This window comes from Capsella rubella, unplaced genomic scaffold (assembly GCF_000375325.1).
Source record: "Capsella rubella cultivar Monte Gargano unplaced genomic scaffold, Caprub1_0 scaffold_2, whole genome shotgun sequence".
Lineage (NCBI taxonomy): Eukaryota > Viridiplantae > Streptophyta > Magnoliopsida > Brassicales > Brassicaceae > Capsella > Capsella rubella.
This window is the reverse complement of record NW_006238922.1, coordinates 13,423,084-13,447,988: the sequence shown is the minus strand read 5'-3', so window position 1 is coordinate 13,447,988 and position 24,905 is coordinate 13,423,084. Positions and strand designations below refer to the sequence as shown.

Sequence of the window (24,905 nt, the reverse complement as noted above, 5' to 3'; positions counted from 1 at the left end):
TAAAAAAAATGTTATCTTTGTTTTTTAGATATACATATGATGGTCACACCAAAAAAAAAGATATACATATGATGATTTTGTTTTATTAGATTTCATTCTATATAAATTATTAATTTCGAAAGTATATTAAAATATTAAATATATTTATGTATATTCAAAATATATATGTTTACATATATTTAATTTTGAATTTAATTGTCCACTTTTTATGGTAAAAGATTATTATGATTTCCATAAATATAGATAGTTTTTGTTTCTGTTTTTGTTTTTTTTCTTATAATTATTATGATTTTAATATGATATGATAAAATATGTTGTATATTTCTGCATATTTTATGCTCTACAAAATTTGATTAGTCGTTTATTTCCTAATCTAAAATATTTTATTTTTATTTTTTTCCTAAACTATCATCTTTCTTTTTCATAAACTTATATAATTAATATTATATAATGATTTTTTATAAGTTTAGCATTATATAATGTTTTTCCATAAATTTTCCGTAAATCCTTAAATATATGATGATTTTTATTACATTTCATTAATTATATATTTAGTGTTTTCAAAAATTTTGGAAAGTATATAATTAATATTAAATATGTTTACATATGTTTAATTTTGAATTTAATTGTCCACTTTTTATGGTAACAAACTTAATATGGTTTCCATAAATATAGATAATTCATAATTTTGGTGTATTTTTTATTTATTTAACTATATTTTTTGCTGTCTTTAAATGTGTTTGGCAATAGGTTTGCAATCACATTTTTGTTAATATTTTTTTCTAGGTTTGTTTGGCAACAAAGACTAAAAATGATCCCCAATTAATAGTATAGATTCTATATGTTTATAATCTCAAAATGTAGTTTATGATTTGATAAAGAAATTATTTAATATTTGATAATAGTAATGATATGTAAATTTCCATGGATGAAGATATATTTTGTTAAGATTGTGTGAAATTAATAAGAAAAAAGAAGTTTAGAATAATCATTAACTAACTGACCAAATAAAAAATCATTAACTAATTGAATTAATGATAAATTTTGTAGATATCTTTTGTGCTATAATTGCTAGATTGCTTTTTGAATATGAATATTTTTTTAATGTGAAAATAAGAAATTTATGTGATCTAGAATGTTTATTCGTATGATTTTAGCAAACAAATATTTAATTATTGATTTATTTAAATTTTATTTATATTTTAAAATTGTATAATTTTTTAAAATTTGATGATATGATCAGTTATGTATATATACTATGTAGAATTTGATTAGTTGATTATTTCATATGCTAACATATTTTTTATCTTTTGATTTTTCTAAAAAAAATGTTATCTTTGTTTTTTTAGATATACATATGATGGTCACACCAAAAAAAAGATATACATATGATGATTTTGTTTTATTAGATTTCATTATATATATATTATTAATTTCAAAAGTATATTAAAATATTAAATATATTTATGTATATTCAAAATATATATGTTTACATATATTTAATTTTGAATTTAATTGTCCACTTTTTATGGTAAAAGATTATTATGATTTCCATAAATATATATAGTTTTTGTTTTTGTTTTTGTTTTTTTTATAATTATTATGATTTCAATATGATATGATAAAATATGTTGTATATTTCTGCATATTTTATGCTCTGCAAAATTTGATTAGTCGTTTATTTCCTAATCTAAAATATTTTATTTTTATTTTTTTCCTAAACTATCATCTTTCTTTTTCATAAACTTATATAATTAATATTATATAATGATTTTTTATAAGTTTAGCATTATATAATGTTTTTCCATAAATTTTCCGTAAATCCTTAAATATATGATGATTTTTATTACATTTCATTAATTATATATTTAGTGTTTTCAAAAATTTCGGAAAGTATATAATTAATATTAAATATGTTTACATATGTTTAATTTTGAATTTAATTGTCCACTTTTTATGGTAACAAACTTAATATGGTTTCCATAAATATAGATAATTCATAATTTTGGTGTATTTTTATTTATTTAACTATATTTTTTGCTGTCTTTAAATGTGTTTGGCAATAGGTTTGCAATCACATTTTTTCTAATATTTTTTTTTCAGGTTTGTTTGGCTACAAACACTAAAAATGATCCCCAATTAATAGTATAGATTTTTAGATATACATATGATGGTCACACCAAAAAAAAAGATATACATATGATGATTTTGTTTTATTAGATTTCATTCTATATAAATTATTAATTTCGAAAGTATATTAAAATATTAAATATATTTATGTATATTCAAAATATATATGTTTACATATATTTAATTTTGAATTTAATTGTCCACTTTTTATGGTAAAAGATTATTATGATTTCCATAAATATATATAGTTTTTGTTTTTGTTTTTGTTTTTTTTTATAATTATTATGATTTCAATATGATATGATAAAATATGTTGTATATTTCTGCATATTTTATGCTCTGCAAAATTTGATTAGTCGTTTATTTCCTAATCTAAAATATTTTATTTTTATTTTTTTCCTAAACTATCATCTTTCTTTTTCATAAACTTATATAATTAATATTATATAATGATTTTTTATAAGTTTAGCATTATATAATGTTTTTCCATAAATTTTCCGTAAATCCTTAAATATATGATGATTTTTATTACATTTCATTAATTATATATTTAGTGTTTTCAAAAATTTTGGAAAGTATATAATTAATATTAAATATGTTTACATATGTTTAATTTTGAATTTAATTGTCCACTTTTTATGGTAACAAACTTAATATGGTTTCCATAAATATAGATAATTCATAATTTTGGTGTATTTTTTTATTTATTTAACTATATTTTTTTGCTGTCTTTAAATGTGTTTGGCAATAGGTTTGCAATCACATTTTTTGTAATATTTTTTTTTCAGGTTTGTTTGGCAACAAAGACTAAAAATGATCCCCAATTAATAGTATAGATGTAATTTGAGGGAATTTTTCTTTTATACATCATGATTTTATTACCATTTTTTGTAAATAATTTAAGAATATCCATTTTTAGTTTAAATCAATTTGGTCAATTGGTTTTTGCTTGTTTTCTTAACTGGACTAGGTCAACTATTATCTCACCAACTGGCAAACAACTATACTTCAAAACCTTTTTTTGGTCAACTGAAATTTAAGGCCCAAACATAATATATTTTTTAGCTGGGCTGGCCATGACTGTAAAAGAATAAAAAATGGGATAAAAAAAAAATGGAAAAAAAGCTTTTTGTTTTCATTATAGGTTAAGAAATTAAAGTAGGAAAAAAGGAAATATATGAAATCATAATCTAACGGTTCAGATAAACCAACCCAGGCGTAAAAGGAAAATATAAATGAAAAAAGGAAAAGTCAACGAATGCCAGCTGGACAAGAGTCAAAGTTGTGTGACTACCGACTTTGTAATTTTAATCTTAACCGTCGAAACCTGACATAATAGAATCATGACCGTCAATATCTTTCATACCTTATCTATAAATACTGGTCCCCTCTTTCCCAGAACCACATCTTATATTCTTCTCTGATACGTCTCTACGCGTTAGCTCCGGTGATATTCTTCCTAAAGCGTCTTTGATTTTCTTAATCGATCAGCTTCTGGGGTTTTAAATATTTTCTAGGGTTTGATATCCAAATTGCATCGGTGGATTTTTGTATGTTCATGTGGTTTACTCTTGGTGATGGATCGATGCTTTGATCTCTTGGTGATGGCTTTGGTGGATTTGTTGTTTCTCTGTTGCGTCTCTGCGCTACGTCTTCAGGGGGTGCTCTTCCTCTGATTTTCGTTTTCTTACTTACGTCTCTTCGTCTCGCAGATGTTTTGGATGCCAATTATGATCCGATCATCTCTTTCGATTCTGTATTTTCACCACTTTTTGTTTCCTTGTCGTCATGTTGTTGTAGATCTTGGATGATGCTATGATCGGTGATTGGTTTTTTGGATCTTTGTCACCTGTTTTCTCTAGGCTACGTCTTAAATCGATTTTTTGATCCGATCCTCGATCTAGCTTCTGAATTTTTACCTTTTTCAATTTATGTTATATTTACTCCTCGTTCTATTTTTGATTTAGGAGGGTACTATGATTGATTGGTGATTGTGGAAGATACTAAGATCGACCGGTGATGGTTTGATTGATCGTTATATCTGTTTGATTTTTCTCCTCTTTCCCAATACTTTTTGTTTTTTTTGGCTTTTTCTACATAAGCGATATCTCTCTGTTTGACGCAGATCGTGGAGGCAATGGGATTGCTGTGTTGTAGATTTCTTCTCCCCTATCTGTTGGTTTCTTCTGATTTCTCGTGTTACATATTTTTTACTTTCCTTGTTACAATCACGATTACCTCTGTTCTATTCCGTCTCAGTTTATCTTGAAGGATATATTTGATCTGTCGTCGCTCCCTGATGTTACATCTTTGGCGGTTTTCCTTCTAATTTTTTTGGGTGAAATCTTTGGTTTAGATCTAAGAAGTTGAAGGCATTGTGGGAGGGAAGGCTTGGTTGAGTATGGTTTCGTGTTTCTGGTTAACTCACATCTATTCACCTTTTTGTTATTGGTTGTTTTATATTATTTTAGGCTTTTGTTGTTGGTTGATTATGATCTGTCCTGTGTGTCTTATTGTGTGTTTCCAGATTTCTACATCAGTCTCTTCTCTCTGTTTCTCTGCTGTCTTCACATATCCATATGAAAGATGACCTTGAATTACCTTCCTAATGAGTTTGTTCATTTACTCTTTTTATTTTTCCTTTGCAAGTAGTTTCTGTATTGAATGTTATTCGTTTGGGTATCTTTCAGCAATCTGTTGTCTCCACAGAGTTGTTATTGGATGTTTCAGGTTAACAGATCTTCTTAGCGATGTTAGCACTTATATTTTATGCTTACAAGTCTTTGTCTTCTATTTAAGGCAGTGAGTTCTAAAAAGAGAAGCGTCAGGTTACTATGTTTTTTTCCCCTTTATTTATGTTGGTAGTATGTTATCTCTCATGTTACATCTATTTTTAGTATTTGATCATACTCTCTTCATATGCTTTTGACGGTGGGTTTTTTATGTCAAATGGTCCCCTTCTTTGTAGGTATATATATCGAGTTTGAAAGATTTTTATCTAATGGTTCCCTGCTACCTCTCTGGCGGTTTTCTTATCTCCCATTGTCTTATTTTTAGGGTTTCTTATTTCCATATTACCTGATGTTTTTCTTTTTTAATTTTTGGAGAAGTTTCTATTTAGATTGTAGAAGTTCAAGGCATTGCGGGAGAAAAGGAAGGGTTGCATATTATATTGGTTTCTGGTTCCTTCACATCTATACAACTTTTTATCTATATATTGTTTAATTTAAGATTGATATTGCTGGTGAGGTATGATTTTTCCTGTGTCTGTTTCCCAGATTTTCTTCACAAACCACTTCATTCTGTTTCCGTTTACACAATCAGACTAAAGATGATCATACAGTCCTCCCAAACGAGTTTCTGGTTACTTCGCATATATACACTTTTTGCTATTGGTTGATTTATTCAATGTTGGCTATAGTTGGTTAGGTTTGATCGGTGCTCTACTCTGTGTTTTCCAGATTTTCAACATCAGTCACTTCTCTCAGAGTCTCTGCTGTGTCTCCACACATTCATATGAGAGGAGTTTGTTCTTATACTTTTCTTTTTAAAGTTTATTTTGTATTGAATGTCTTATGTCTATTAGATCTGCTAAGTCTGAGATCTCTGATGCAGAAGGCTGGTCATGTGTGTTCAGGTTTTTCGTTTTCTTTTCCTTGTGCATTCTTTCAGCAATATGATTGTTTCCATATACTTTGTTATTGGATGTTTCAGGTTAATAGTAATGTCTGCTGATCTTGCTAGTGATGTTAGCATCTATGTTTTATGATCTTTTGTTATAGGTTGTGAGGTTCTAAAAGAGAGAAACGTCCGGTTACTAACTGGTTTCTTTCCCCTTTCTTTCTGTTGGTCTTATCTTTTATGCTACATCTATGTTTAGAGTCTTATCATACTCTCATATTCTTGTGGCGTGGTTTTTTTTTTTCTGATGTGAAATTCTTCCTTTGTTTATAGGTATATATTTTGAGCTTGAAAGATGTGTTTGATCTTGTGCTTCATGTTACCTCTCTGGCGGTTTCTTATCTCCTTTTGTTTTATTTTTTTGGTTTCTTATTTCCCTATTACTTGATGTTTTCTTTTCTAATTTTGGAGAAAGGTTCAAGCATAATGAGAGGGAAAGATGGTTTGCCTATATCGTGTCTCTGGTTACTTTGCATCTACATACCTTTTTACCCATTCATTTTTTACTTAAAAGTTGGCTATTGTATTGTTGGTGAGGTATGATTTTTCCTGTGTCTCTGTTTCCCAGAATTTCTTCACAATTCACCTCACACACTCAGACTAAAGATGATCATAGATCCCTCCCAAACGAGTTTGTTCCTATGTCTTGTCCTTTTACCTAGTTTTTGTATTCAATGCTTTTATGTATCTGATGATTGCTAACTCTAATGTTTTTCCTGTCCTTTTCATCATAGATGTGTCTACTAAATTATTTTTTTGTATTGAACAGCTTCAAGTCTGAGTGCCTCTTATGCAGAAAGCTAGACATGTTGTTACTCAGGTTTTCTTGTTCCTCTTTTTTGGATTTTCTGCAATCTGTTGTTTCGTACATCCTGGATTTTGAAGTCTGTTGCACTTCCTGAGCTCTGGACTGTGATAGGGGGGAGATTCTTTTGATTTTTTGGTATGTTGAGAATGTGAAGGAGCCAGGATCTCTTATTGGTTTTTTTCGTGGTGTGCCTTTTTTTTTGTTTTGGTTACTATTATATTTGGTGGAGATGTGATCAGTTCCTGTCTGCTGCATCTTTTCTATATAGATGCTAATTGCTACTACTGGATGAAACTTATCATTGCATTGGAGTTTGATTTTGCAAAGGTTTTGGTCTGCTCGACTACACTCCCTGTAACTGTACATCATGAATTTGCCTAGTTATCTCTCAGTAGGGACAAATTTGGATCTTCCATATCTGGTAGATCCAGGTCAGGTGTTATGAGCTACTTTTCTTCTGAGGTTTGATTCTTAGGTTTCTTTGGCTTTTGATTATTGCGTCTTTGTTGATTTTTGAATTACTTCTGACTGTTATAGTTTACTGGGTATTAAAGAAAAGTAAGCTCCAACCTCCAATTGAAGGGTTCCATCTTTTCTTCTTTGTTTCTGCTTTGACGAGGCTATTTATTTCCTGAGAGTTGATGCTATTAATTTTGTTGTCTTCTGCTTCTCTCTGAGCGGAACTGTGCTACAGATTTTGAGGATCCAGTATATTTTACTTATGGGTTGGTCTGTTCTCCAGCAAGAGAAGGTAACATTGAAGGTTCTTTGAGTTCGCTCGTCAGTTATGCATAAAAACTTTTTGTTTTGGTGACTCTTCTGTTTCATGCTCTGGGATTTACCTGGACAGGATGGTTGAAAAACTCTGTAGGCTGACATATCTGAAGGTGTGGACGCTCAGAGTTTATACTTGTTCTATTGATTTTAAGATTTAGTCTTCTGGCCTTTTGATGATGATTCTCAGTTTTTCAGCAATATCTGGTTAATGTCTGAAGCTTTTGAAGATTTTCAGCTCTGTTTTTGTACAATACGTGGATTATAGGTTTCATCATATACCTCAACATTTATACATCGTATTTTGGTGGTCATAAAACTGCTAGTCTGCCACATCGAGTTATTTTGTAGGTCCACACTGATTGTTAGTAATGGTCATGGTGTATGTATTTTTGGAATCTGGGCTACATTTACAGATTTTAAACCATTATTGTGGAGTTGTTGCTCATATTCTCTTCAGTTTGGTATTTATTTAAGTGATTCTTGCTGGTTGTGTGACCTCATGGGGCCTGGCTCATAGCAGGCACATTGGTTTTGATGATATTCGTCTTTATTTCTGACTTCTGAGGTTTCTTTCTTCCTGGCTGGTTTTAATGGTTCTGAAACATTTGATAATGAAGTCCTCAATTGATTTTTGTGGGGGACACATGTGTTGTTTGCTTTCAGGTGAGGCTTAATATGCTTACTTCTGGTGGAGATTGATTAAATATGTTGTAGGATTGTTACCTCCAAATCGTAGTCCTTGGACATATTGGCTTGCAGGGAAAAACTCTCTGGCTAACACGAAAAATCTCCATTCTAGTTACTTTTGTTGAGATCTTACGATTGGGGAAGTGATGTTTCCTCAACTAATCATCTCGTGAACCTTAATATGCTCCGTCACACATTGAAGCCTATGTTAGGGTTGCAGTTTGTGAAGTTTTCATGGGAAAGTCTTTTGAGTTCACTGAAGGTGATTTTTATTCCAAAAAGAAAGATGTGTTTTCCTGTACGAGGCAGAATTTTTAAGAAGGGACAAGCGAGTGTTATGTTTGCAGGAAGAGACTAGACAAGTGAGTTTTGCTTAGGGATTTACTGGGACGATAAATATTTGATTATATAAGCTTTGTGTCTCATTGGTTGAAATGCACAACATTTAAACATTTTGTGTAGGAAGACAACTCTGAGAGGCTTACAATCTTCTACGTAGGGGGAAGTTAAAAGGTTATTGAAGTGTCTATCCCGTTTTAGTTTATATTCTTGTTACTTCATTTTTGAGGTGCTTAGTTGCCATTCCTTTCATTGGTTCATGTATTACTGAAGTGTATTCCGTTTCAGGTTTATATCCCTGTTACTTTCTTCACGTTTGCGGTTGTTATTTGCCTTGCCTAACACTTACCCGGAGATTTGACCAAACTCTCGTGGGGTCATGGCCTTTTAAGATTGTTAAGTATGAACTTCTTTGATGCTGAAGGGTCCCATGTGGTTATACAGTGTACAATGATACCAAAGGATGCTACTGATTGCCTGTTGTCAGCTGTTCATGTGAGGTTTCAACTTTGAGGTCTTTTTGTGTAGTGTTATTAGTTTAGTCAGGTAGTATATGAACAAACTGCTGGTGAAGAGGATGATTGTGGTATATTGCTGGATTGTTGTTCCTCGTCCTTGGTCTTAGGTTAAAGTTAGTGTTCAATGAAATCACTGATGTACCTTTTCTGTTTACCATAGAGTTGCTTAGATCAGGTATGGGACCGTTGATGTGGTTGCTTTGACTTGCCTCTACAATTGCAAAAATGATGTTTTCTCATTGTTCGGTTCTTAGAGGAACCTCATTTTGATTCGTCATGTTGTGATTGTGATGCAGTTGTTATCAAACATTGAAGCCCACGCTGGTGTTGCAGTTTCTGTAGTTTTCATGGGAAGCATTGTGATTGGAGTGTAGACGGGATTTTGTATATTATCTATTTTCCGAGAGAGTTGAAAAGTCTTGGATGTTTAAGATTCTATTTTGTAAATGTTAAAGATAATCGACTTTAGATTGCTGCATCTGTTAATGTTGAGAGGGTTGACGTTATATAATATAAATTATGATCGTTCATTTTTCTTTGGTTTGTTCTGGAGGAGAAGATTAATTGGTTGGTTTTGGCGCATCCTTGGGTTCTCTCTAATTATATCATTAGTATGTGTTGTTTGATATAGGTTACAGGATGCCGATGTTTCACTTGCACGAACAAAATCATTTGAGTGGCTTATAATCAAAGGTCTTACTGGTATTTAGGACCACGTTGATATGTATGGCGGTAGGAAGACGGTTCTCTCGATCGCAAAAAAGGAAAAATAAAATAAAAAGCATTGAATACATTGTTAATCAGGTTATTAGATTTCAATGATCCATAAATTAATCGTGTCGGTCAAAAGGTGAATGTCCGTGTGGACCCTGATAGAAATCAAGTCTCCGAAATCTGACTTTATGAGTTTCCTTGAACGACTATAGTACTGTATTTTCTTTTGCTGTATGGCTGCAGTTTTTTTCTTCGGTATTTTCTCTGTCCTTGTCGTCTGGTTGGGACTAGGACGTCTCCTTCACTTTCTTCTCAGGAGAGAAAAAGCAACGCAACTTTTACATCCTGTGACTTTCACAGGCGTTACTCCGGCGGCGGAAACATTGGCCTCATCCTCCTCGTCCCGGTCCTTGTGGAAGTACGATGTGTTTCTCAGCTTCAGGGGAACAGATGTACGCAAAGGATTCCTCAGTCATCTCTACAAAGCTCTCACCGACAAGGGGTTCCACACTTTCCGTGACGATACAGAACTCCAGCGTGGCAATTTCATCAGCCCGGCGCTCTTGGAAGCCATTGAACTGTCGAGATTCGCCGTCGTCGTGCTCTCTGAGAACTACGCGACTTCTCGCTGGTGTTTGCAAGAGCTTGTGCACATCACAGATTACGTGGAGAAGAAACGCCTCGAACTGATCCCCGTTTTCTTTGGCGTTGACCCTTCTCATGTGAAGAAACAATCTGGGAATTTCGCCAAGGCCTTTGCTGAGCACGACAAGAGACCTGATACAAAAACTGTGGAAACATGGAGAAAAGCCATGGCCAACATAGGATTGATCTCTGGCTGGGATTCCCGGAACTGGTGAGCACATTTAGATTCTCTGGCTACCAGCTTCTACTGACATTTACACAGATACAATTTCATTGTTTGAGAACTGAACATCTTGATTTAGGAACGAGGAGTCGAAGCTTATCGAAGAGCTTGTTCAAGATCTTTCCGACAGATTGTTCTCACCAGTGTCTTCCAGTTATACTGGTGAATTGATAGGAATGAGTACACACATGAGAAGTATATATCCTTTGATGAGCCTAGATCCTCATGATGTCCAAATGATCGGAATTTGGGGAAAGGGTGGTATAGGCAAAACCACCATCGCAAAATATGTCTATAAAGTCTTCTTGAGCGAGTTCGATGGTGCTTCCTTTTTAGAGAATGTGAAAAGAGACTTTAAACGGTATGGTCCATCACATTTACGTGAGAAAATCTTGTCAGAAATCTTCCGAAAGAAAGACATGAATTCATGGAATAGAGATTCCGATGTGATGATAGAACGATTACGTGGCAAAAGGATTCTTCTTATTCTTGATGATGTTGACGATATACAACAGCTAAACGAATTGGCTGGAAAACCTGACTGGTTTGGACCAGGAAGCAGAATCATTATCACCACTCGAGACAGACGTGTTCTAGAGCTGCATGATGTCGAACGTATCTATGAAGTGATGCCTCTGAGGACCACTCAAGCACTTCAGCTCTTTAGCAAGCATGCCTTCAAGCAACCTCGTCCATGTGAAGATTATAGAGAGCTCTCAATAGATGTTGTGAAGCAGCTTGGTGGTCTTCCATTAGCACTTCAACTCGTGGGAGGATCTCTATATCGCCGGGACCTAGAATTCTGGGAAGACAAACTGGATTTGCTGAGACATAACAGCGATAATTCACTGTTGAAGGGGTTAAGAGTAAGTTATGAGGCATTGGATGAGCTAGAAAAGAAGATCTTTCTTTACATTGCGCTTTGTTTCAACGGAGTAAGTATGGACAGAGTTAAAAAATTATTAGACCTGTTTTTCGTGTCTTCCAGGCGCAGAAAATTGCCCACCAGACCGAGTATTATAGCTCTGATGGAGAGGTGTATGATTAGCTTGTCAAAAAACACAAATCGATTGTGGGTTCATGACTTGCTCCAAGACATGGCTGAGGATATCATATGTGAAGGCAAAGATGAAAGGCCATGGAAACGTTTAATGCTGTGGGATTTTGAGGATATAAATCACGTTTTCTCCACCAATGTGGTAAGCTGATCGATCATCTTTATTAATTTAGCTCACTCTTATGTCTCATTTCTTGGATCTCGACAATTCAATGTTTATTTTATCTCTAGGGGGATGAATCAATTGAGGTGGAAAGCATATTTCTCGACATGTCTAATGGAAATGAGCTCAACATAACCCCTGAAATCTTTAGGAGGATGCCAAATCTCAAACTACTTAAATTTTATACCAATTCCAGCATTGGACAGAGCAGAACAAGGATGTTGGATGGCCTCGACTACCTCCCTACGCTGCGGTATCTTCGTTGGGATGCTTATAATCTCAAATCATTGCCATCTCAGTTTTGTATGACTTCTCTAGTTGAACTCAACCTCTCACGCAGCTCGATAGAAACAGTTTGGAATGGAACTCAGGTACCATTTTGATATGGTATCAACAGGAGCTTCTTCTTCTCCTCTTGAATAATATTGCTCATGCTTCTTCTCTTGTCATTATGGTGCAGGACCTTGCAAACTTACGGAGCCTAAACCTCACAAGCTGCAAGCACCTCACCGAGTTTCCAGACCTTTCAAAGGCGACTAATCTTGAGATTCTGAAACTCTCCAATTGTGATAACTTGGTGGAAATCCCCGAGTCCTCTCTTAGAAAACTCAACAAACTCGTCCACCTAAAACTGAGCAACTGCAAGCAACTAAGGAGCCTCCCAAACAACATCAACTTAAAATCCCTCAGATTTCTTCATCTGGACGGATGCACTAGCTTGGAAGAGTTCCCATTTATCTCAGACACTGTCGAGAAATTACTTCTGAACGAGACGACTATTCAACAAGTACCACCATCAATCGAACGCCTCTCTCGTCTCAGAGAGCTACGCCTCTCCAGCTGCAAGAGACTGATGAATCTCCCTGACAGCATCAAGAACCTGAAGTCTCTCACTGATCTTGGTCTCGCAAACTGTCCAAACGTAACGTCATTTCCAGTAGTCGGAACAAACATACAATGGTTGAATCTGAACAGAACAGCAATAGAAGCAGTGCCTTCAACAGCAGGGGGAAATACAGAGCTTCGTTATCTCAATATGTCTGGCTGTGAGAAGCTCATGAACCTTCCGCCAACGCTAAAGAAACTGGCACAACTCAAGTACTTGTATCTTCGTGGTTGCACAAATGTCACTGCGTCTCCTGAGCTCGCTGGTACCAACACAATGAAAGCACTGGACTTGAATGGAACATCAATAACAAATCAATTGGTTGACTCCAAGGGTGCAGAGCCTACTCGGTGTGAAGTACCTGTCATTAAAAGGTTCTTTATGAAACAAGTTCGAGAACATATCAGGAAGCGTAAATCCAACAGATGATAAAAGATCAAAACAGAGTCCTTTTGACCAACCAAATGGCTGCCAGCCTGCCACGTAAAGCTTTGGCTCTGACCATGGGGCAGGTTTCCAGAGCATGGCTTGAGCCTTGGGGCTAGATCTCTCTCTTTCTATATAAAATACGTGTTGTTCGTGAGATGTTAATCACATTACTCATAAAATAATGAAGTGTTTAGAGTGTGAACTGTTGTAAGTCTATGACTTTTTATTAGCCAATTCGATTTGTAATGATAATCCATGGAAAATAAATAATGACGCGGGCCAGTAAAACAATAGTCCATGATGGAGTTATGGTATATAGGAATTGGGCCCGTCAAAGTCCATATATTCATGGGTCTTAATTAATATATAGAGCCCACATGTTATCGGGATACACTACTTCTGTTAAAACCACGCGCATCAGTTGCGCGTATAGCGCGTGTGGTCAAAATGCCTGGACTATAACCCACCAAAAACGCTGTTTTTAACGAAAAGATGTCAAAAACTATTTTCTATTAGATCCCTGGCGCGTGAAATTAGGATGAACGTTTTGGTTCTAATTTATATCATAGTATCAAATCAGACGTTAATTTAAAATGCATACTTGTAAATTATATTAAATACAAGAAAATAATTTTAAAGTATACTTATATTTTATTTTTTTGATTGGACCGTAAACCGATGGATTCTTATCTAACTTTTAGTTAATTACTCTTCTTTTTCATTATAAATGATGTTTTACCCAATTTTTTTTATTTTACTATAAGTGATGTTTATAATTTCATACGCAAAAATTTAATATATTTAATATTTTTTGACCATTTACATTTTACATCATATTTTTAATTGGTTAAATTCATATTAGTTAATGATGTTTTTATGAAAAATAGGTAAATTATATGTTTTATTAATTAATGCACTAAAACCTTAAACATTACTTATAATAAAACAGAGGGAATATTAGGTAACTTTTTATTTAGTTTAAAAGGTAAATGATAAAATTTAAGAGTCTATTGAATGGTGAGTAATTTTAATTTTGTTATACACATATGGTTTTATGTAACACTCACTCTACATACCGCACGACCAAGGCCCTAACATCAATACATAAAGTTAAAATCTTCATATAATTTTTCTTCTATAATAGACAGATAATAAATCGTATTCTCTAATGACAAAGTGTCAAAGTTGATGTAGAATCATTAATTAATATTTGGTGAACCAGTCAAAGGTTTAGTTGGGTAACTAGAAACTTTTGGTAAAGTTTTCACTGTGGCAAATTTGTAGCTAAATGATTAAAAAAAATTAACGCACCCACTTTCTCGAAAAATTAAATAATGTAGGTTAGATGATTTTGTATCATAAAATCTAGAGATGTATGATATATAATTATAAAATCTACGGAAATTTGGGTGAAATTAAGCATATAAGTCTATGTCCTTACGGTACTTTGTAAGACGTGTAATGTTAGGATTTGTTTAATAATCAACGAGGTAAATTACTTATTGGATTCGAAGGAATGATGAAAGTTTGTGCACAAATCTAACCTGTCTACACGACATAACCCTCTACAGATTGTCAGTCTAACTCTTAACACTAGCCTAAACCGGACACTGTTAGAGGATTTATTTCAAGAAATATATTTAAAATAAAAAAAGAATAACCGACCACGGTGGGACTCGAACCCACAATCTCCCGCTCCGGAGGCGAGCGCCTTATCCATTAGGCCACGCGGTCTTATTGTTCTGTTTCAGTTGAGACCTTATATTACCGTGAAAAGTCCAAAGCTTGCGACTCCCACACGTTTCAAGGACCACAGCGTAACATCGTGTTTGATGGTATGTACTCGTAAACCATCCGGCTGAAAAAAACTTGTTTATTGTTGTTTCAAGATCTCTGTTTGAGAATCATAAACAATTTCTGTTTCTTAATTTTATTCGGCATATAACCACATTTTGTCATCTGACGAAGATGATGAATCCAACCAGAAAAAACAAACCCATGTTCCATAGATACAGTCCCCTTCTTCTTCTTGAGGGTTGGGGCAAATTTTAAAGCCAGCAAGTTTAATTTCTGTCTGTGGCTTGTGTAATCTTGTCGCTAGCCTTTACCGTGGAGACTTTCATGAAGATGATTCATCACCCTCTATGGGCAAATCTGGTTGTGTCGCCCATTCAGTCCACGACCCATCATAGACCGGTACGTCGGTTTTCCCCAACCGGTGAAGCCCCTAACACAGCAATTCACTTAGTCATTCTGCTCTCCATTTACATATAATCTCAAATAAGAAATGAAGTTACCATTGCCAGGATGCACGCTGTTACCCCAGTCCCACACGAGGCCATAATAGGCTTGTCCAGTGAGATATCTGCACCAAAAAGCCTTGTAATCTTACGACTGCTTTATATCAAATAAGATTGTGAACCTCATTCTTCAAGTGGAGATGAGGATGTAAATAGTTTACCTGCTTGTTCAAATCTCTTTTTTAGCTCTTCTGCTGGTAACAGTGTGTTAGAAGAATCAAACATCTGCAGAAAGAAGAAATTCATCACATTAACTCTGGGGAAAGATGCAGGGGATGCATGGGATGGAAAAAAATTCTCTATGGTGGCTTTACTTGAGGAAAAGGGACGCATTTGCTTCCAGGTATATGACCGCTTCTTATTCCCTTACGGGGTTCTGGAGCAGTACCATCAAACCTGTGTAAACCCCGTAAAATAATCAAAATTGCTAGATTGAGTATCAACTTAGTACAAAGGGAAAAAATTCTTAAATTCCTTGGCAAATCATTAGTCCACACAAGTAATAACTTATTAAATTATATTACCTGGCTTTGGAACGAGCGTCTATGTGTTGATAAGTCGGATCCTCCATATTGTTCTTGACCTGTAAATTCACCAAAGAGAGTCATGACATAAAATAAGAATCTGAAAAAGTTAGAATAACACAAACAAAAACTCAAAACAAGGTGCCTACCATCTACCAACCTACTGAAAATTATTGTAGAATTGATAATAACATAATCACAAACACAATTCTGAAAGATGGATATTAATATAGACCCAATTAGAGAACTTGAAGTGCGATCATCTTTAGGATTATCTTACTAAGATTCAAATTTATGGTCGATAGACAGAATGATAGAAGAAATAATGAAATCATATAACATTAAAGCCAAGACAAAACCATTCAGAAATGCCAACCTTATCAAGTGTCCACACTAGATGTGGCTGAAACTTTGTCTGAAAGGTTATCGGACTGACCTGTGCAAGCACGAGAAGATAATGATATAACAAAAAAACATATCTTTACTGCTCAAATCTCATCATGAATGGGAATGCAAACTGGAACAACTTACGGTTTGTCCTTGATAGATTTTCTCTATAGCCTCACTTGCGGCACTGGCTTTCAGAATAGCATCACCTGATGCGCTAGATTCAACATCATAACCTGAGGCACGCCATCTTGGTAGACCTCCATCGAGTACCCAAATTTTTTCATGTCCAAAAACTCGGAACATCCTATTTAAGGGTAAAATGAAGAAGCACATATCAATTCTAACAATACCTGAAAAAAGACACCGAACAAAGCAAAAGGATTTAAAGAACAAACGAGAACCATAACTCACCACCATACACGGGCTGCACTAAAGATCCCCTTTCCATCATAAACAACCACTTCATCTTTGTTATCAATTCCAAGAGCAGAACAACCAGCAGCAAAAGCTTCCTCAGAGGGCAACATATGAGGCAACTGTTACAAGTAGTTGATAAATCATACAATTCTTTAGATGGTTGTGTTACAAGCAGAGGCAAAGAGAAGTCTTAAACAAAACACATAATAACATACATTAACAGTAAAGAGTCCAGACTTTTCATTTGATCTTACAAAAACAGCTATATGCTGTATACCATATCTAGAAAATGGCAGCAAAGGAAGCTAATATATATTCAATTATTTATTAAAAAAAAAAAAAGATCAGTGTGAAGTGAGAACGTCAAAGTAAACTACACGGGTACATCGTCTGTAAAAAAAAGATGGTGATACTTACACTAGTTCTTCGATCTGATATTCCATCCAAATCAAAGAAGAGAGTGCGGGGAATATGAGCGACCTATAGGAGAGGGTCAGTTTAAGTTCGTCAGTATCAAGTAGTAAACTAACTCTACTACTTAAGAGCGCTTGCACTCATCCAGAACAAATACAGCACAAACATTTGTGAAATTCAAGAGCTTCTCTACTACTCTCACCTGATATTCTTGGATCGGATTTCTCTGTTCATCTGGCATGTACCATGAAGCATCCAAAACCTGAGCATAATCAAATCAGGTAAGGTTTAGTAAGGCAGACAAAGTTATAAAAAAATAAAAAGGCACCAAGGGGAGTCAGTCACCTTCAAATCAGGCTCTCTAAGATTAGCATGAAGCCAATCAACAGAAACAACAGGCTCACTGGTTGATATGGATGATGTGGAGTAACCGGCTTTTGTCCCAACTCCAGCCAAAGCCATGGCTCGACGAGCCCATGTGGTTGATTTATAGGCTGTAGAAGCAACACCTAGATGAGAGTAGAATGATCTCTTCTGCAATTACCACACAAACGCACAATCGGAACACCAACCAAAAGAGTCCGATAATCAGTCAAATTTCAAACTTAAATAAGAAAAGCATCGATTGACATAGACCTCATCAAAAATAATAAAATCACATTTCCGTATTCAACAGTTTCGAAACCCCACCAAAACTACTGTTTGTTTCGAAACCCCACCAAAACAATCCAGGAACTCTCAAACAGATGAACCACCAGAACCCAGCAGTTACGAAACGAATGCTAACGGATCGCGGATCAAATTCGATTTAGAGTTTCGACTTACACTGAGAAAGGCGGCGGAACTAAAGGTCGTTTGAGGAAGACGAGAAGAGAGAGGAGGAGTAATCAGGCGGTGACTAGCCGCCAAGAAACTTCTGGAGAAAAGGGTCGACGCCATATCACCTCAATTCTCTATGCAATGCAACTCAACACAGATGGCTTGGCTTCCAAAGACGCCAAAGTTATTTAAGCTGTCAGGTCAGATTGATTCTCTTCAACTACTACTATAAAAGCCAAAAAGGTTGCAGCTTTGCGAACGTTTTTATTATAAAAAAAAAAAAGAAGGATTTTGTCACTGCCGCCACGAACGGGGTCATGAAGAGAGACACGTCTAGGGCGTCTTTGGCCGTTTCACCAAAACGTGGTTCTTCTCGTTTTGTGTTTTGTTTGATACTTTTCCTATTCCGGTGGAACTGTAATTTTATTTTAAACCAAAACTGTATCGAAATGTGAACCGATTCTAAAGCCAAACCGTAAAGTAAAACGAACTGTTACTGTATATGTATATCTCAATTAAACGAAACTATAACCAAACCAAGGAAAAAGACGAGAGATTATAACTAGAAAGGAAACGCGTCAAACCAAAATCAAATGATGCATTATCTGAGCAACTCTTGGATAAGAAGAACACCATGAAATGCAATGTGGACCACCTTCTACAAAATTTGGAAGATCGAAAAATTCTACACAATGTTACATCTGTAATTAACAAATTCAGAAAACAAGAAAAAAATGGAATAGTGGCCAATGAAAAAGAGATTCAAAAGGGGAATCCTTTACGGATGTATTTCTTGGATTTCTCAGCCAAACGTTTCATGTTTTTGGATTTCTCATAAAACTCCATCAGCTCGGCTGCAATATCTTGTGAATGACACATTACATATACCTTCAAGAACCGTTCCTCGCTCATCCTCAGCGCTCTGAAAATGTTCACTTCTTTTATTAGTGGCTGTAGACGCATTTCCAAGACTCTCTTAACGAGATCCGCACGAGGTTTTAGATGAGTCTCCAGGTTGAGGAGAAGCAAACAAGGGTGCCTAATCACCGAATGAGCTGGAAGTTTCATTGAGGCTATGACGAAAGTCATGTTTCTCTGAACTTTCTCAACTGAAAGAGTGAGAAGAATTGGGCATTTTCCACACAGATGCCAAATCTCTTCTTCCGAGAACCCAAACTTTTCCAAGTTTCCAACTTTCTCTTGGATTGTTTCCATCCTCGAGACCCCGATGATGGCTGCAACATATTTAAACATCTTGGATTCTCTAGTGACCCCAGTTTTCCGAATGTATTCAAACTTCTCTTTGTTAAAGTTTGTTCTTGGGATCAACGTGGGTCGAGATATCAACATTGCGACAAGATCCTGTTGGCTAAAGCCCAGCCGTTTGTAGAACTCTATCGCGGGTTTGATCTTGTGATCGAGGTCATACAACATGAGCGAGGGATTCCGGATAATGGCTTTGCGCAACACCTCTTTTGACCCCAAAAACTCCATGAAGTAGTTGATTCTTTCATCAAGGACAAGGTGAATACGGCAGCTAAAGAACCTTGGCCGACAATTTAGAATCTTCACAAGGTCTGAAGATGTGATTCCCAAAGGCTTAAGAAGGCTTAACTTAAACTCTAGTTGAGAGACATTGGCTCTCTGCAAAGAAGGCCTACGAGTGAAAAGCTTTGATATTTCATCATCATCACAACCCCATCTCCGTAGAACTTGTAAAGGACTAAGAATCTCTCTCACTCTCTCTTTATCACTAACTTCTCCAACACAATTACCTTCTTTTCTGTGATTCAGTTTCTTAGACGACACAACCGACAGCCCAGAATCGTCAACGCATTTTTCAGCTTCATCCAGGCATAACGTCGAACACTTGGTGATAAAGGTCGCAGACAAGGGGATTCTGTAACGCGAACTAGTAAACACTAATCTGGTAACAGCTAAGAAATTTCTCTTGCCCAACGAATGCATTCGAAGGTCATAATCCAGAGATTAATAGCAACGGAGAAATAAAGGAGGAAATTTATCACCCAGAATCAAAAATGAATCTGCCTCAACAAAACAAGCAGTGGCATTTCACAACGTATGCTTGCTCCGTTCAATTTCCGAAAGAAATAGCTAGCAAAAGAAATAGCTAGGCAATACAACAACAAGTCTTCACATGAATGAGCGAAGAAACAAACTCCCACCGATGGAGAAAGATCCACAGTGACTTCGGACCAGGTTTGCCACGATTATGATTGTCCGAGTCGACCGCGGACGCGAGAGTGCGTGTGTTAATAAATAATAAATATAATGTGGTCCAAACCCAAAGTAAATATAAAATATTGGAGTGTTTTGTAAATTACGGCAAGTGTAATAAAGGCCATAAAACGACGTCGTTTCGTTATTCATCTTCTTTTTCATGTGAAGAAGAGTCTCTCTCTCTCTCTCAGTGCAACCCTTTGTGCAAGAAACCTAAAGCTTAAAATCGTCACTTGGTTCATCTCTTTCTCTCTTGCATGCATTTCGTTATCCATATATCAAGAGGTAATGATGCTATCTTCTGTTACTTTTTTTTTTATTGGATGCGTTTCTTTTCTCCAATCTTAACTGAAAACTGAAAATCTATTGAATTTTTTGGGTTATTAAAGATTAAATTTTGTTAGTCTCCAAGTTTGAGCTAGAGAGCTGATCGTTGAATTCGAGTTGATGCCCTTACGGTTCTTAATTCGGATTGTTATCTTATCTTTTTCATCTATTCAGCTCATCTCCGTTGAGACTCTCGTCCCCTTTTTTCCATCTAAGCTTTTGTCAGATTTAATCGCACCAGTGTACTTGCTCAGACTTTAGTTGTTCTACTAATTGGGTTTAGTTGTGTGAAATCAATGTGTGGGATCATTTGGATATTTGTGGTTTAGTCTGATTCAGCACTTCCATGTTGCAAAAAAAAAAAAACTGGTTAGAAAATGACAATGATTTTGGATTTTTACAGATTTCTTAAAGGTATCTTTGCAATGGGTGACAGTCAGTACTCTTTTTCTCTCACCACGTTCAGGTATCTATCTTACAAAATGCATCTCATTTTCTAGTAATTTGGATCTGTTTCTTCTGTGTTTAATTTCGCTTCTGGTTTATGGAACAGCCCTTCAGGGAAGCTGGTTCAGATAGAACATGCCTTAACAGCTGTCGGATCAGGCCAAACATCTCTGGGAATTAAAGGTTTTTTCGTTTAATTTCTAGAAAGAGATTTTAAGCAACTTGTACATATATATAATATAATCATGACCCTGGTTTACTTTCTTTCTGCAGCTTCAAACGGAGTTGTCATTGCAACAGAAAAGAAACTGCCCTCTATTCTTGTCGATGAAGCGTCTGTAAGTTGATAACCTCTTCCTTCTGTGCCTGCTTTTTCCTCCTAGGTTGCATAGTTTCAGTCACTCCTATGATACTAATGTTTTTATCTGATGTCTCTTTCAGGTTCAAAAGATTCAGCATTTGACTCCCAACATTGGAACTGTTTACAGGTTCCTCTCCACGGCTATCCCTACTTCTTTTGCTAATTGCGCATTTGATTTCATATTTTGAAAATTGGATTTATCAGACCTTCTTTTTATTTTGTTCTGGGTACTTAGTATCTCTCATTAAGTGCTAGTGCTATTGATGAAGATCAACCTTTTCCTTAGTTCCCTCATCAATTTTAATGCTAACTTTGGTATTGCCTTTTATGTAGTGGTATGGGTCCTGATTTTCGTGTTCTTGTGCGAAAGAGTAGGAAGCAGGCGGAGCAATATCTCCGATTGTACAAAGTAATCTTTATATCTTCTCTTTTTGTCTACCTTTTTTTCTTCGAGTATCGAGTAACACTGTATGACAAATCTTCAATCCTTGCTGTTTTGGATTTGATAATTCCAGTCGATATGAGTTTGCATATCCATAACCCTGTTTGCTCAGTTAATTCAACTTTTAAGGGGTTTTATTGTTGCAGGAACCCATCCCTGTTACTCAACTTGTAAGGGAAACTGCCACGGTGATGCAAGAGTTCACTCAGTCAGGGTAAGTACTATGTCTAGTGTATAAAAGAAAATTTATATGGTTACAATCTCCCATATGCTCAACAGGGTTAAAGGACAAGCTTAGAGATTGCAACTTTAAAGCTTTTAACCTTAGTTTTAAAGATCGATTTTGGCATGAAATAATGTTGTTAAAGAAAATCTGTATACATAAACTAGACTACTGAAACTTGCTTCTAATTTCAGTCTCCTTTTCCTGTTAATAGTGGTGTTAGGCCGTTTGGAGTTTCTCTACTGGTGGCTGGGTATGATGACAAGGGTCCACAACTGTATCAGGTATCTAGAACATTAAAGAAAATATAACCATCGTGCTAAAAGTTGAAGTAAAACCCATAAATCAGAAACATCTTGTTTCATGATTTTCATTTTTCACTAGGTGGATCCATCTGGCTCTTATTTCTCATGGAAAGCTTCGGCAATGGGAAAGAATGTTTCGAATGCAAAGACGTTTCTTGAAAAGAGGTGATAATAACTTACCATTTGTGATGATGAGTTTATGATCTTGGAAATATGTCATGTCATCTTTTCCTCTGATCAGGTACACAGAAGATATGGAACTTGATGATGCCATTCACACGGCAATATTGACATTGAAGGAAGGGTGAGAATGTTTAACCAACACTACTTTCTTTCTATATTTCGAAATTTCACAAATTGCCTAAAACCTCTTTGTGTCTTTCTTTCTCTTCACAGTTTTGAGGGAGAAATCTCGAGCAAAAACATTGAGATCGGCAAAATAGGTGCTGACAAAGTTTTCAGGTAAACGTTCAAGACTGCAAACTAATCATATCAAGAATCATTGTTGCTGCCATCGAAATCTGAAAGGAAAATGTTATATGCAGGGTACTAACACCAGCAGAAATTGATGATTACTTAGCTGAAGTCGAGTAATCTTTCACTTAACCGTGCAACAATCCCGGATTTGAATTTCAGCATTTTTTTTTTTTTTTTCTGGCTAGTTGCACAGAGTTATGGTTCTTGCTTCTGTAAAACTTTTGGAATTTGTTAAGACTCTTAACCCGATTTAGAATCTGTTTATTCACTCTTTTTGAAAGTCTCTTTTGTGAAAATCTAGTTTCATATAACCAATTACTTAAACCGAAGCTGCAGCTACAGTATGCTGCCAACTCCGTAATAATACACAATCCGCAGTAAATCAAAATCTTGAAAAGTGCAATAGCCGAATAAGAGGACAACTAAAAGCAGTAAACCTAAGCCGTTTTTGGTTTACATAAGGATTAATGAGATAGTCCTTCAGCAACTTTAATGGTATGTTTTTACTTCGACTGAAAACTGGCTCGACTACAAACAAGTCTCTCAACAGCAATCTATCTAACAAGTACTGCAACAAGAGGTCTAAGTAGAGCAACCAGAACGAGGCATCTCTGGTGCCTTTAAGCTGCGTATACATAAGAAGCAAGAAGAGAGGTAACCAACAACGCACACTAGAGGAAGTTATTGTTTCTTCACCTACGCTTGATCATCCAGTTATGAGCTGTTCGTGGGGCAGTGGAGATTCCCTCATAGTATCGAGACTCGAGTTTCCCTCTGTTCCATCTCTTGACAAAACGTGAGAACAATTCTCGTGCAGCTTCGGTAGTGAGATCATTAAAGTAAGTACGCTTTTCTTCTTTCAGCCACGTAGCGAACTCATTGTTCTTCGAGAAGTAGTCCTCGATTGATAGCTCTGGAATCCCCTCTTTCTTGAAGAAGAAGACGGAAAAGAAAAATATATTATATCAGAATCTCAATTAGGATAATCATCCGTTAAACATTACACAATAGGGTAAGGAGACATTTGTAATTAAACCATGCTTAAACAAAAGGAAGAGACCTGCAAAGAATCACAAACAGAGTCTCCAAAACAAATATAGTTTGACTGAAATATACTATCAGATGTCCTTTTTAATGAGTATAATATTTGACAGAGTAAGAGAGATAGAGAGAGCTCACTAGCTTGTTGTCACCTTCCACCTGTTTCTTTTTATGCTTATCATCCTTTGACTTTGCTGTAAAAATAAAACAATGTCAGTAGAAAGAAAAACAGATCATACTGAAAAGGAGAGACACATGATCTAGAACAAGTCATGCTGCTGATGAGAGATAAATAATCGTTTAGTTGTAACCAAAACAACATACTTTCGCCCAGCTTATAATGCTCCCCTAACAATAGGTTCGATCGACTAGAAACTCTTTCCTCCCTAGGAGAACACACAATTAGAACAAAGCTAAATTGATGCTTCGTAAATGGCATACAAGAAAAAGAAAACACCACTCACTAGATATATGCAGCAACAACAAAGTAACAGCTCAAACCAACAAGATGAAGAAGCAAAGACATGAATATTAGTATCATACCACAAACTTTATAACTAGACTATACATATATAAACAAGGTGATTCTAACCACCCATCGCATGCTATCACTACTGACAATCATGTCAGAAATCGGAAATGGCTTAAGAAATAACAACATACATGAACTCGATTTGTGGTGCTTGTGAGATTTCTTCTCCTTCTTCTTCTTGTCACTTCTCCTACTTGTCCTTTCATCGTCTTTCTCCGTTCCTCGATGCCTTTTAACAACTTTCTCTTCGTCTGTCCATTAATAAGAACTACAATTTCAACATACAGTCTCTCAATCATGTCATCGTCCACATTTTCAAAGTTCAAATCAGAACCGGGAACACGAATGAATAGCTATGATGCTCGTAATTTACACGAATGGATAAATCACTAACACTGAAAAATAAGAAAACGATAGGAAAGAAGAACCATACAATCGGAAGACGAAGGATCATCTTGGCTCCGACCTCTGCTTCTCTTCTTCTCCTTGGGGCTCCGTTCGCTTCCCATGATTTTTTTTTTTTTTGTTCCGACTCACTTTAGCGACCAGTGAATGGGCAACATATTTATTTGTTTGTTTGGGCCCTAA

General features: G+C 35.4%; 5 protein-coding genes and 1 non-coding gene across 46 annotated transcripts; 2 read left to right on the top strand and 4 right to left on the bottom strand.

The window, feature by feature from the left end:
• Window positions 1-3,552: 3,552 nt before the first annotated feature.
• On the top strand, window positions 3,553-13,348 carry LOC17896606 (protein SUPPRESSOR OF npr1-1, CONSTITUTIVE 1). Of its 40 annotated transcripts, none has more exons than XM_023788169.1 (7): window positions 3,553-3,791; window positions 4,098-4,146; window positions 4,256-8,917; window positions 9,237-10,510; window positions 10,602-11,721; window positions 11,811-12,113; window positions 12,203-13,348. In XM_023788169.1, exons 4-7 carry the CDS (start codon window positions 9,888-9,890, stop codon window positions 13,055-13,057), a joined length of 2,901 nt encoding a protein of 966 aa, XP_023643937.1. In that variant the 5' UTR covers window positions 3,553-3,791; window positions 4,098-4,146; window positions 4,256-8,917; window positions 9,237-9,887; the 3' UTR covers window positions 13,058-13,348. The 40 variants fall into 40 exon arrangements, with proteins under 40 accessions (XP_023643937.1, XP_023643930.1, XP_023643931.1 ...); XM_023788162.1 differs by having other exon boundaries at window positions 3,553-4,146; window positions 4,256-4,305; window positions 4,487-8,917; XM_023788163.1 differs by having other exon boundaries at window positions 3,553-4,152; window positions 4,256-4,305; window positions 4,487-8,917.
• A 1,370-nt stretch (window positions 13,349-14,718) lies between these two features.
• Window positions 14,719-14,791, bottom strand: TRNAR-CCG. Its single transcript has one exon. It is a non-coding gene; the product is annotated as a tRNA-Arg (tRNA).
• A 125-nt stretch (window positions 14,792-14,916) lies between these two features.
• Window positions 14,917-18,381, bottom strand: LOC17894691 (thiosulfate/3-mercaptopyruvate sulfurtransferase 1, mitochondrial). 2 transcript variants are annotated; one of them, XM_023787388.1, is made up of 12 exons: window positions 17,928-18,381; window positions 17,448-17,636; window positions 17,305-17,364; window positions 17,106-17,168; window positions 16,683-16,807; window positions 16,413-16,575; window positions 16,258-16,317; window positions 15,882-15,940; window positions 15,672-15,753; window positions 15,519-15,582; window positions 15,355-15,422; window positions 14,917-15,284 (listed from the first exon to the last, which is right to left on the bottom strand). In XM_023787388.1, exons 1-12 carry the CDS (start codon window positions 18,039-18,041, stop codon window positions 15,177-15,179), a joined length of 1,155 nt encoding a protein of 384 aa, XP_023643156.1. In that variant the 5' UTR covers window positions 18,042-18,381; the 3' UTR covers window positions 14,917-15,176. The 2 variants fall into 2 exon arrangements, with proteins under 2 accessions (XP_023643156.1, XP_023643157.1); XM_023787389.1 differs by lacking the exon at window positions 17,928-18,381 and having other exon boundaries at window positions 16,679-16,807; window positions 17,448-17,545.
• A 127-nt stretch (window positions 18,382-18,508) lies between these two features.
• LOC17896399 (transcription termination factor MTERF5, chloroplastic) lies at window positions 18,509-20,264 on the bottom strand. Its single transcript, XM_006301243.2, has one exon. The coding sequence runs from the start codon at window positions 19,887-19,889 to the stop codon at window positions 18,684-18,686; it is 1,206 nt and encodes a 401-aa protein (XP_006301305.1). The 5' UTR covers window positions 19,890-20,264; the 3' UTR covers window positions 18,509-18,683.
• A 95-nt stretch (window positions 20,265-20,359) lies between these two features.
• Window positions 20,360-23,015, top strand: LOC17896569 (proteasome subunit alpha type-2-B). The gene is made up of 12 exons (XM_023788577.1): window positions 20,360-20,447; window positions 20,893-20,955; window positions 21,043-21,119; window positions 21,210-21,274; window positions 21,378-21,424; window positions 21,631-21,706; window positions 21,886-21,953; window positions 22,177-22,246; window positions 22,347-22,432; window positions 22,509-22,571; window positions 22,664-22,729; window positions 22,813-23,015. Exons 2-12 carry the CDS (start codon window positions 20,915-20,917, stop codon window positions 22,859-22,861), a joined length of 708 nt encoding a protein of 235 aa, XP_023644345.1. The 5' UTR covers window positions 20,360-20,447; window positions 20,893-20,914; the 3' UTR covers window positions 22,862-23,015.
• A 107-nt stretch (window positions 23,016-23,122) lies between these two features.
• Window positions 23,123-24,865, bottom strand: LOC17896370 (splicing regulatory glutamine/lysine-rich protein 1). Its single transcript, XM_006302868.2, has 4 exons — window positions 24,751-24,865; window positions 24,449-24,568; window positions 23,924-23,979; window positions 23,123-23,673 (listed from the first exon to the last, which is right to left on the bottom strand). Exons 1-4 carry the CDS (start codon window positions 24,824-24,826, stop codon window positions 23,437-23,439), a joined length of 489 nt encoding a protein of 162 aa, XP_006302930.1. The 5' UTR covers window positions 24,827-24,865; the 3' UTR covers window positions 23,123-23,436.
• Window positions 24,866-24,905: the final 40 nt, after the last annotated feature.

What these genes read in the sequence shown, in the direction of transcription:
- LOC17896606 (XM_023788169.1), top strand. Translation starts at nt 9,888, where the DNA reads ATGGCTGCAGTTTTTTTCTTCGGTATTTTCTCTGTCCTTGTCGTCTGG. An exon ending in GGCTGGGATTCCCGGAACTG is followed by an intron (nt 10,511 to 10,601) that starts GTGAGCACATTT and finishes ATCTTGATTTAG; the next exon opens with GAACGAGGAGTCGAAGCTTA. An exon ending in ACGTTTTCTCCACCAATGTG is followed by an intron (nt 11,722 to 11,810) that starts GTAAGCTGATCG and finishes TTTTATCTCTAG; the next exon opens with GGGGATGAATCAATTGAGGT.
- LOC17894691 (XM_023787388.1), bottom strand. Translation starts at nt 18,041, where the DNA reads ATGGCGTCGACCCTTTTCTCCAGAAGTTTCTTGGCGGCTAGTCACCGC. An exon ending in TATCAGATCGAAGAACTAGT is followed by an intron (nt 16,808 to 17,105) that starts GTAAGTATCACC and finishes TACTTGTAACAG; the next exon opens with TTGCCTCATATGTTGCCCTC. An exon ending in AAATCTATCAAGGACAAACC is followed by an intron (nt 16,318 to 16,412) that starts GTAAGTTGTTCC and finishes GTGCTTGCACAG; the next exon opens with GTCAGTCCGATAACCTTTCA.
- LOC17896399 (XM_006301243.2), bottom strand. Translation starts at nt 19,889, where the DNA reads ATGCATTCGTTGGGCAAGAGAAATTTCTTAGCTGTTACCAGATTAGTG.
- LOC17896569 (XM_023788577.1), top strand. Translation starts at nt 20,915, where the DNA reads ATGGGTGACAGTCAGTACTCTTTTTCTCTCACCACGTTCAG. An exon ending in TTTTCTCTCACCACGTTCAG is followed by an intron (nt 20,956 to 21,042) that starts GTATCTATCTTA and finishes TTTATGGAACAG; the next exon opens with CCCTTCAGGGAAGCTGGTTC. An exon ending in AGGGTCCACAACTGTATCAG is followed by an intron (nt 22,247 to 22,346) that starts GTATCTAGAACA and finishes ATTTTTCACTAG; the next exon opens with GTGGATCCATCTGGCTCTTA.
- LOC17896370 (XM_006302868.2), bottom strand. Translation starts at nt 24,826, where the DNA reads ATGGGAAGCGAACGGAGCCCCAAGGAGAAGAAGAGAAGCAGAGGTCGG. An exon ending in TGATCCTTCGTCTTCCGATT is followed by an intron (nt 24,569 to 24,750) that starts GTATGGTTCTTC and finishes ATTAATGGACAG; the next exon opens with ACGAAGAGAAAGTTGTTAAA. An exon ending in TGGAAGGTGACAACAAGCTA is followed by an intron (nt 23,674 to 23,923) that starts GTGAGCTCTCTC and finishes TTCTTCTTCAAG; the next exon opens with AAAGAGGGGATTCCAGAGCT.